Source organism: Dendrobium catenatum, unplaced genomic scaffold (genome assembly GCF_001605985.2).
Source record: "Dendrobium catenatum unplaced genomic scaffold, ASM160598v2 fragScaff_scaffold_211, whole genome shotgun sequence".
NCBI classification, from domain to species: Eukaryota; Viridiplantae; Streptophyta; class Magnoliopsida; order Asparagales; family Orchidaceae; genus Dendrobium; species Dendrobium catenatum.
In genome coordinates, this window is record NW_021318673.1 from 2,739,355 (window position 1) to 2,750,606 (window position 11,252).

General features: G+C 33.4%; 1 protein-coding gene across 3 annotated transcripts; it reads left to right on the forward strand.

The window, feature by feature from the left end:
- Window positions 1-6,257: 6,257 nt before the first annotated feature.
- On the forward strand, window positions 6,258-10,965 carry LOC110114955 (dolichol-phosphate mannose synthase subunit 2). Of its 3 annotated transcripts, none has more exons than XM_020848028.2 (3): window positions 6,258-6,408; window positions 10,447-10,558; window positions 10,648-10,965. In XM_020848028.2, the coding sequence occupies exons 1-3, from the start codon at window positions 6,263-6,265 to the stop codon at window positions 10,798-10,800; spliced, it is 411 nt and encodes a 136-aa protein (XP_020703687.1). In that variant the 5' UTR covers window positions 6,258-6,262; the 3' UTR covers window positions 10,801-10,965. The 3 variants fall into 3 exon arrangements, with proteins under 3 accessions (XP_020703687.1, XP_020703688.1, XP_028548851.1); XM_020848029.2 differs by having other exon boundaries at window positions 10,450-10,558; XM_028693018.1 differs by lacking the exon at window positions 6,258-6,408 and adding an exon at window positions 7,548-7,726 and having other exon boundaries at window positions 10,450-10,558.
- The last annotated feature ends 287 nt before the right edge of the window (window positions 10,966-11,252 follow it).

An 11,252-nucleotide genomic window follows, 5' to 3' on the forward strand; every position in this document is an offset into this window, starting at 1 on the left:
GTACATGTGAGCATTGCGGCATTAAGGTTGAGAACACTGTGGAGCTAGAAAACGTTATCGTGACACTGATGTCTCTATTATACAGTAAATCTGATTTCTTCATGCGGTGCTGTAATTCTGAGATTGAGCATTACGGTGTTAGGCCACTTTTTTTTCTTTAATTCCCTTACCACCTCCCTCACACCATCACTCGTGTGGCTTGACTGGGAAGAAATGAAGGAGAAGGGTGCGAAGATGAGAGAGAAAGTTTATTGGGCCATTTTCGTCCATCATTTCTTTTACGAAAAGTGTTTAAATTGTTATAGGTAATGCCTCTCACTCCTGTTTTTGATGATTTTGACTTCTATAAATTTATCTGTCCTAAATATGCATAAAATATATTATCTATTGATTTTGTAAGTTTTCACAGTGTAACTTCTGATATATTATAGATTTGATCATTTTAAATGATTTGATATAATTTTATTACATTTTAACATGTTAAATTGGTGTAGAAATTTAGTTGTGAAATGTGTGTGAAGATGTGTAATGAAATTGATGTGAAAATAATGTATTGTGATTGGTAAGATGTTTTGAATTGTACGACGTGTTGAAATGATTGATATGTATTGGAATATAATATTGGTTTGGCTGATAAAGGAAAGGATGAATTGTATGGATGTTGATATTGATCTGATAGAAAAGGAGTTAATGATTAATATCATATATATGGAATAATAACTCTATAATGATATAATGATTCAATTTCAAGCAATGGTTGAGAGTTACAAGGAGCAGGAGATTAATTGGGAGTCATAAGTGCAAGAACAAGATACTCTTAAGATACCTTCATACGAATATATGATAGAATACTTATTATTGACTATAGAATGTTGAGTACTAAATGATTACTAATTATTGTTATTGATATTGTAGATTAAATTGTACTGATGGTATTTATTGTTGATATTGTTATTGTTCCTAATGATACTGATACTATGGCCTGCAATATGATGTGTTATAAACTGGGCAATTGGTAGAGATAACTAGCATATATTTCTTTATATGATTTACAACATATTATTTCATTTTTATTGCATTAATTTCAGTTGTAAGATTTTAGTTACTTGTTGACTATTCACTCATTACGCAGTTTAAATGATTTCAGACAAAAAGCCTGCAGCTTGAGATTATGTTTGCATGTAGGGATGCTAGTGTAGCTTTTATTTTAGTTCTTTGATTTATGTATTCTTTTATAGCGAGAGTGACTATTATAGATATTGTTTTATATTATATTGTTATGATGTAATTCTGGACTATCTAATGTGAATTTAGTTTTTCTCTATTTATTATGTCTCTGTAATGAAATTAGTTAGCTCTGAATGTTGATATTGAACTAGTTTCAATGATTGATTAATGAATTGAAAATATAATAAAGATTGAAATAAAAAGATTAAAAAAAAATCTTTCACTCTAGATCCCGAGACATAACATAACATGACATAGATATCTTGATAATCTTAATAAAATAGAATTCATAAGCTTTAAACTTGCCACTCAAAAAAGAAAATTGTTCTTTAACGCTTAGAGAATCATTATTGATCTTGATATTTTAATTGACCAACTTTTTTTTAACTCGAGTCAACTAAACTTCAAATAAAAAAGAAATTTGTGATGTCAACAATGTAGATCAAAATCAAAGAAACTAGTTTTTTTGAAATGCATACTCAACTAAGAGTCCTGCTAATGTAAGTGAATGACTAGAGTTGTCAATACTCAGGGGTAAAGTCTAAAAGTGTGAGATTACTACTCTCTGCAAGCTAGCTTAAGCCCCCATAAAATAGAGCAATCAACAATTAGGAATAGTACCCCTACCACTTAACTTAAAGTATTAATTTCATTCAATGAATAAGTAAAATATAATGAATTGAATAAACAATATTAAATTTATGAGTTGGCCATTAGATTATTCTTTATTCTAGCTCGTCAATAAGTTTTCAAATTATTTTTACTCATAGAAAGGCAACTAGCTAGCCTCATATTCAAGAATATTTATTCCCTATTATTATATTAATTTTCTTATGAATTCTCTGTTATTCATTGGAAGTTCACATTATCAAGCACTTGTACATAAAACTAAAGTTAATCCATGAAGCACAAACTCTACTCTTTGCGATGTAATCTATATCGAAGAGAGAAAGAGAGAGGTAGATCCATACTAGCTATGAGTCTTAAAAGATGATTAGTCTTATAGCTCTAAGGTAATCTAAGTCCATATATACAAGACATCAACTTGTGTAATAAAAATATACTAAGGATAAAGTTGTCATATAAGATTTAGAATGGCAATCAATAATTTCATTTACAATTAATGGTCTATTACAAAATTGAAGAATATGAAATTAGTTGGTTTGCACTATTACCATTACCATGGGTATTGTCATTTGGATGGTTTAGTACATTTTTGGAAAAAGAAATTGATATATCTTCATATTTTGTTAATATGATGAAGTTTTATAATTTTGTCCAAGCTATATATTATGCCATCTTTATACTTGACCTAAGCATATTCAGCATATGTCTTATAGTAGATGAACTCATTTATTACATTAATCTTGGATGGTTGTGGCTACACTCGACCTTCTAAGTTTTAATCTTACTTAGCATTTTCTTTCAACTTAACGAACTTCATATTTTTTGCATCTCTCTCATGTAGTGAAATGTCCAACTTACAAATTCTAGCTCTAAAGTTTATCGAGTATGCCAAGCTTCATTGACTTACTTATGACTCTTAAAGCAGAGACTCTTACGTTTTCTACACTATTCCATAGATCAAACTTCTTTTGCTAGCTAGTAGTACTATAAATTGCCTCAAAATATGCTATTTGATGCCAAGCTTGCCCTAGTTCGCCTATCTTCATCACTATATTTTTTATAAATAATCTTTCAAATTCATGATGACAAATTTTTCCTTTATTTGCTCAGACTTATGAACTTTTAGTTAAGTTCTCAATTACATACACTTTTTTGTAAAATGAAACAAATAACTTCTTTGCTCTAGTTCTAGATTCCAATTCCTTCATTGAATTACTCTTATCACTGGCGATTTCCTATGCTCCCTTGAATTAAAGGGGATTGATTGCTAATTGAGAACCCATATGCGCATCACCAACATATAGATATTGATGTGCGATATATTACTAAAATGCTTAGGCAAAAACTCTAAGAAAATTGTCAACCTGAGGTCATATGTGGCCAAGCCGAGCCTTTCATTCAACACTAGTGGGCCAAGTTAGCTATTGCTCTCTTGAATTCCTCCAATTAAAATGGAAACTTGCATTTTTATAAATAATGCTTGAATTACTTCATGAGGGTGAAAAGGAGCTTCTTCACTTGTCCACTTCTAATGATAAAACTCTTCTACTACTAAAAATCGATGGTATTGATATGTTGAAGTGATCTTAATAATTGTAGGGATTTTGTTAGAAATCAGAAGCTCTATAGAGAAAAATAAGTCGAGGCAAGTTAATTTAGCTTAATCTATAAGTACATAATTTAAAATTCAAAATTAAAAATAGGAAGATTTATCTAGCACCTCACGCAAACATTGAGCGATGCCCTATTGGCAACTTGAAAAGTTTTCTTATGTCAACTTCAAACATCTCCTAAATCATATTTTATGTTGTGTAATGATGAAAACCAAGAGATTAATATATCATTTTTCATAAATTATGCATACTCATCCACAAAAAGGGAAGATGTGATAGCTTAATTTCAGACATGTTAACTTATTTGGTAATAATTGACCACAAATATTTCTTAACTTAACCAAAAAAAAAACATCCAATCCCTTGACTTATTTTCTAATCATGTAATCATTAGATATATGAGAGAGAGTAAAATAGTATCTTTTTTTAAAGCCATGAGGGTGAACACATTCTTGAAAAGGTTGATGCTCCATTCTAGTTATTCTTAGGCAGTGATATGATTGAAACAATAATCAAGAATTCACCATTTTTTATGCTAAAAAGTAAAAACAATACATAAATAGTGAATATCTTATCAATTTCTAGGAAGAATATAGGTAATTGATCAAGATGAAACTGATCTCAATAGAAGCACAACTCACCCTATGAAAATAAGTTGGGGTACTCATCAAGTTATGGTGTCCTTCATGTGAAGTTGCCACCTAAGCCAAACTCCAACTCCATTGAGTTCACTCCACTTCATAACTAACAAGAAAACTTAGATATGATTTCATAAAACTTTTAGGAATATTAATCATTAAAGCTCCCATTAATGTGTCAGATTAAGGTGACGGGAAGAAATAAGTAGAAGAAGCTCAAGAATTTTTGAGGGACAAACTTGAATGAAATTCATGCAATTGCTAAATATCATAAGTAAATAATGACAAAAGCAATGAGCTATTTATAGCCAAAGATGTGCAAAACCTCTATCGTCTCAATCATATCCATGTGATTTATAATCATCATGTGTCAAATAAGTTGTCTCAAAAGACTCATTATCTTTTCAATCAATGTTGATGAATTAATTTCCAAAATACTATTTTGCATTTTACTACCATATTATCAATATCAAAAGACTTATAACAATTAGAATTTATTCATTAACATGACTAAAATATTTTTCACATTAAAAGAGGGAAGGTAAAAACTACCAACCTTTCTAATTTATAACTATATCAATATAATTTATGTAACATAGATAAATCCATAATAAGAGATAAGACCTCTCATTTTTAAAAACCAACACGACTCCACATTACCCACTCTTGAGTCTAATTCCTAACTTTTGCTCCTATCGAACTAGCCATGTCCAAGCCTTACGCAAACTCTCCATCGACAAGTGAACGAATGAATTTTCTTTCCATACTTATTTCTCGATCTTATACACTAAACCCGTAAGACTTAACCCTAATCCACATAAAACCCTTCCAAAGGTTTTCTCCTTACCTCCATACACCATCACCAAAGTAAATGAGTACATTATCTCCTCTATTAACAAAGTTTAAGTGATTTACTATTATGTTATCATGATTATGGGTATGCCAAATTGATCATGATAATTCCATTTAACAATTGTTTGGATTATATTCAAAAAAATATTAATTTTATATAAAAATGCATATAATGTTATCACTTGGAGTTTTAATATAATAAAGTTATTCAGTATGAAGGTTTAAATTATGAAATAAAATAAAAACTATATTATCATAATTCTATAAAGGAAATTTAATATAACCTTTGTTCGACTCGTTTAATGATCAATGTCAAATTATCTTCATATAGGTCCCAATCAAATAAAAAAAAAAGTCAAATTATCTTCAATGAAAGGTCAAACATAGGCTCAGTTATGATTGATAAAGTGCAAATGTTTAATAAATTTTACGAACAATGTATTGATTGTATTCAAGCTTCATTTGACACTTTTAGATCAATATTGATCACTAGCTGAAAATAGGAGTTTTTTAGTCTAAACTAGGGGGTGTCAATTTTTGACACGACCCGCACCCGACCCGGAAAAATCCGGGTTCGGGTAAACTCGAACCCGAAACGTTTCGGGTTCGGTTCAACAAATCAATCTGTTTTAAAAATCGGGTCAGGTTCGAGTTGACCCAACAACCCGAAATTGACCCGAAAGTGACACGAAAACTCATTTTTGACCCGAAAACCCAAGATTGACCCATTTTTTACTCGAAAACTCGAGATTGACCCGATTTTTTACCCTAAAACTAGCAATTTTGGGTCAACCCCGGGTCATTCGTGTCGGGTTGGGTTGACCCGGACCCGAATTGGGTCGGGTTCGGGTCCAGAAACCTTACCAGTTTTTAAAAACGGGTCGGGTTCGGGTTGACCTGAATAGTGCCGTGTCAGTTCGGGTTCGACCCGAACCCAACCCGTTGACCCCCTAGTCTAAACGAAACTATTAGACATATTTTTTCAATTTTGAATATTGTGAAAATAAATATTTTAATTTTCTCATATAATAAAATGTCAAATTAAAAATTTAAGAATTAGTTTATACATTATTTGATTTATACTTTAATAAAGTAGCGTTAATTGAGATATAAAAGAAATTAAAAAGAGCAACAATATCGAACTACTTGTTAATTAACTAAATAAGTCTTGTTGGGTACTTGGGCATATTAAAGAACAATTTAATTAGATAAAAAATGGAATTATTATTAACTTATTAATTAAATATTTTTACAAATATTTAAATTTATTCAATTAAATGATAATAAACGAAGCCCTAAAGCTCGATGTTGCTCCATTTGAAGCCATTAAAACGCTCAACATCGCAGTCTCAAGACCCGTCAAACTTTACCCATCAACCCTTTGGGAGTGCAGAGTTTCGCGAGGCAGAAACCGAGGGTTTGAAGCATCAGTGGCTAGCAGGCGAGTCAATGTAAGAACTTGTTGCAGAATTTAATTCTTTCGCGTACTTAGGTGTGTTCTTTCTTATTCTTTCTCATTCAGATCGACGTATGATGATTTTCGCAGCTATTTTTACTCTTATGAATTTCCTTATTTGATTGGAAACATCATGTATAATTTTGGGTACAGGTCTGGCATTTTTGCTTTGCTTTCTGTCTGCAAAAGAAATGAAATTCTCTGTATATTTAAATCAGGATGACCTAGTTATCTTTAGTCAATTCAGTAAAGCAAGAGTATTTTCAGGAAGTTATTAATCAGACGGTCGTCAAAGTTGATCGAAGAGATTGCTAGAAAGTGAGGACGGAGGATAAGTGAAGGGTGAAGGTTATTCTGTTTTGCAAATGGAGGTTCCAGGGTTTATGATTGAAATTTGCCGATATTTTTCCTTAACTAAATGAAAAATTATAGGAGTTTTGAGTTTTGCGGCAAACTGTTCTATTTGGTTGAGCTGCGTTTTTGCTTGCAATCTTCATTGGAAGCAGCCACTTTATGTTCCTTGAAAAGCAATGTGCACAGCTCACTTTTTATATGTTTTTTACTTATGGATCATTTGGTTGCTTTTAGATAGAAAAGACATCTAAAAAATGATTAAATTTGCTAGATTTCATCATTTGGTTTGATGTAATTTAAAATCGATAAGGTTTTTAAACTTCCTGACATAAAATCATTTCATTTTTACACTAAAAAAATGAAAGTGAAATGTCACCACTTGCTAAAACATGTTTTTTTCATCTTCAAGCAGCTAAATATGTTCTTAGTTTAATTCCTGCACCAACACAAATTCTATCTTTCCTGTTTTTACAAAATCTGAATCACTGCTTGTATTGTTATTTTAATATCTCTCTATTAGTAGTTTTTGAATCTGAAGTATTTTGTGATATTGCCTGCGTTAACTTAAGCATTAGTTGACAGCTAAAATGAACATGATTGATGAACTTTTATACTGATAAATGTATGCCTATAGTTATGTATCTACATTTTTGTATTTTCATTTACTCATAACTAATTAATTGTATTAACTTTGTTTTCATTCATACTTATATAGTTACATAGCCTAATCCAGAATTATTCTTTTTTCACTTTCTCAACAGTGTTTGCCATTGCTATCCTTGAAGAGCTGCATTTTCATTTCTTAAAATTGAAAAAAAAAAGTACAAAAGAGTACAAGCATGGATACTCCAATATGAGTTCTCCTTCTCCCTCATCAGAAAAAAAAAAAAAGTAGAGAGAAGAACATTGCTATCTATATCATTTCATACATAGTGGAAAAAGAAGATGAAAAAATTAGAGTTAAGACAAAGTCTTTGGTTGGTTCTTTCTCTCTTATTGTAAAAGGTAGTTTTAGAAACAATGGTTAAGGAAATGGAGTTTTCTAATGGAGAAGCAAATATCAAAAAGCTTCTCAAAACAGTAGAAAAATAAAGTTCCCTAAAAATCATTTTTATAAAAGCGTGTCATCCAAACAACGACCAAAATAATTTCTCCGTTTCTAAATAGAAAAGGAAAAAAAAAAAGCCCGAAACAAACAAGGCCTAAAAGAAACCCCTCGATTGCCAATGATTGTCCAGCTATGTTGCAATGCCCTCTGCAACTTCCATAAAAGAACCGCATCATTGGCCACTGGAGGGGAACACATCCTCACTTGTTATGTCATATGGAGCTGCCTTCTTTTCCTCAGGAATGTTGTAACAGGACAAAGCTGTAGAAATTCCTTGTGGAAGTGTGCTTTGGTGACTCTACTACTTTGTTTTGTGGTAGTTAAGGTTTTCTTGGAAATGTGCTCCATTAGCTGAACTTTTTGGCTGAGAACACATGTTGTATACTGTCAAGGACACAATCAACTTCTCTTTCTACAAGCTTGGCCCTCCTTTTTGATTCATCGAGGCCCTTAGTGCTCCTTTTTTGGATCTATCTTGTGTCGCCGTCTTTCCCAGCCTTGGATTTAGATATGCGCCTCCTTTAGACCAAAATCCAAGGCCCATACCATTCTTCCTCTTACTATCATTGTTTTGTTCTATTATGTCCGCTTCCTTTACCAATCCATCGAGTTTTGGTTCTTCATGGATGCAATCATCTAATGAGTGGGTTGCTGGATTGGATGGTGAAGCCTGCTCTTTCACAAAGGGGTGTGTTGCTACTATCAATGTTAAGGGCTGGCTGAGAGACATGGGCTTGGGCTATGCAATGATTGCCCACATTTGGATTGGCTGAGAGTTGGTATTGACCTCACCTTGCTGCATATGAGGTGAAAGCTGTGGTTGGGGCTGCATTGGACTTGGTTGGTTCGGCTTGTTTTTGGGGCATTCATCCATCTTATTACCAATAAGACCACACTGAAAGCAGATTGGAGAAAGCCCCTCAAATTCCACTTTTTGGAAGAACTTGCCATAAAGGCCCTTTATTCAAACTCTAGGTTTTGATAATTAATATCCCGTTGAGTCTCTTGGGCATTCATGCAAGCACCATACGTGCAGTGAGAAGACCTTTTCTGGTAAATTATAGCAACATGAATTCTCACACACCTGCTTGGAACTTTCCCATCAACGCATAAATCATTCTAGAGCCATCTCTCATACAATTATTCACCAAAACCTCTTGATCTGCACAGCCCCTATAGGATTCATCCAATGCCATGTCATTTACCTGCATGGGCTCATGAACCTGCTCGTAAGCTTCTTGCGGGTTGACAATGATTTCAGAGGCATCTATGCTAGAACTTTTATTCCATTTGCATTTCTCCAACTCTTTTAGTTAACTTTCTATCAGTATTGTACCACAGTTCAGCAAATTGGACCGCATATGGTCTCCGGTGTTAGCTCGAGTAAGTTGAGCTGAATGTGAACTGTAGTCCGACCTTACATTCTCTCCTCCTATGGTAGTAGCCACTGGTTGGAAGTTGCAAGCCTCCACGACCTGTTGGTCATGCTGACTTTTATGCCCAATCCCACCGAACCTTGCAACCTGTGCTGTTAGTGAAGTGTCTCAAGGGGTGAAATCAACAATGTCTTGAATTTCCTTCGTCACCTTGAAGAGAACCATCTTCTTGACCCTCTCTGTCGAGCGGTTGCGAGATCTATCCCTCGACCTGTCCCGTGATTGTCCAGAACTTGACAAAGCTCTATCGACCCGACCCCTTTTCACCAGGTTGACCCAAGCACTTTGGCCGATAATCTCAGAGCCACCTTCATTGAGAACCTTCTTAGCACATTCCGACTTCACCCATCTTGGAGCAAGGAGGTGACCCTGGGTAACCCTCTCCCATGAAGCTTCTCTCTCTACAAATCACTCTAGTGATAGAAAGAGAAGGAAATAAATGATTAGTTGCATGTATATCAGATGAAATATCAGAATAGTATTAATAGTGTAATGCCATGGTAAGATGTAAGTGTTCTCCATCTTCCTTTTTGCTCAAAAAGCGGGATATTTTGGAATATTTTGGGTATTTTGCCCCCCTCTCAAAAAATTTTTTTGTCCTCATTTAATCAATCCTAAGCATCTTTGCCCATACCCCACAAAAAAATTTTTTTTTTGCCCACCCTGAAAAAAGAAGCTGGATCCGCCCAGGTGACCCTGGGTCACCCTCTCCCATGAAGCTTCTCTCTCTACAAATCACTCTAGTGATAGAAAGAGAAAGAAATAAATGATTAGTTGCATGTATATCAGATGAAATATCAGAATAGTATTAATAGTGTAATGCCATGGTAAGATGTAAGTGTTCTCCATCTTCCTTTTTGCTCAAAAAGCCTGATATATTGAAGCTATAAATTAAATGTTTAAAATTCTTTCGTCAATCTTACTTGGATAAGATTTCCACCATCAGCATTTTCTTGTTGCATAGGCCCCTGAGGATTTATCTCATCTATGGACGATTGGCCACAAATGTTCGAGCATTTTTCTTTCTTGTACACTTTTCTTTTGGAAAATTTGTGCGCCTGTAGAAATTATGGAGTACTGTATACTAGTTTCTGATTTGAATTTTTAAATTAATTCTGTTGTATTTAATTTTAAGAAGAAAGACTTCGATCAACGCCATGGAATTGGCTGATAAGGCGGTTGGATTCTTGCTAACTATTATCAGTTTGTCTATATTCTCTTACTATACTTTTTGGGTCATCATTTTGGTAAGTTTAACTGCTCTCGCTATGTTATTTTACATTTGTTCTATCACTTAAAAACTTATATTCTATTTTATTGAATTTCTTACTTGCAGCCTTTTGTGGAGAGCGATCACTTCATTCATTTGTACTTCTTGCCTCGTGAGTATGCTATCATCATACCTTTGTTTGCTGGCATCACACTCCTTAGCTTCTTATCTGTCTTTATTGGGTATGTTTTGCTCAAGTCAAAGAAGAAAACTGCCTGATTTTAAGTGTTTGTTTTGTTAATCCATTAATTTAAATGGAAGATACTCTTTTTATGCAAAATATGTTCAGATTCTGGCAGTGGTGATAATTTTCTGTAATGGAATTGAAACATTAGATTTGTTTTTACACTTGTGAATTCAGTACCTAAGTACCTTTTTTCCCAATGAACTAGCAAACTCCTAGCATGAGAATATGTAGAAGTTAGATGATGGAGGTATTGTCTTTCATAGTGTTAGGGTCAACCCGAACCCGAAACGAGTCAGATTCGAGTTTAACAATCGATCCATTTCAAAAACATGGTTGGGTTGATCCAGAAATTCGAAATTGATCCAAAAATCAATTCTTGACCCAAAAACCCTAGAAAGACCAGTTTTGACCTGAAAATCAGAGATTGACCCGTTTTTTTTTACCCGAAAACTAGCAATTTTTTATTGGCCCCAGGTCATTTAGG

Excerpts from the sequence above, each read along its gene's own strand:
- LOC110114955 (XM_020848028.2), top strand. The coding sequence starts at position 6,263 with ATGTTGCTCCATTTGAAGCCATTAAAACGCTCAACATCGCAGTCTCAA. Across the intron at positions 6,409-10,446 it reads TGGCTAGCAGGCGAGTCAAT|AAGAAAGACTTCGATCAACG; the intron begins GTAAGAACTTGT and ends TTTAATTTTAAG. Across the intron at positions 10,559-10,647 it reads CTTTTTGGGTCATCATTTTG|CCTTTTGTGGAGAGCGATCA; the intron begins GTAAGTTTAACT and ends TCTTACTTGCAG.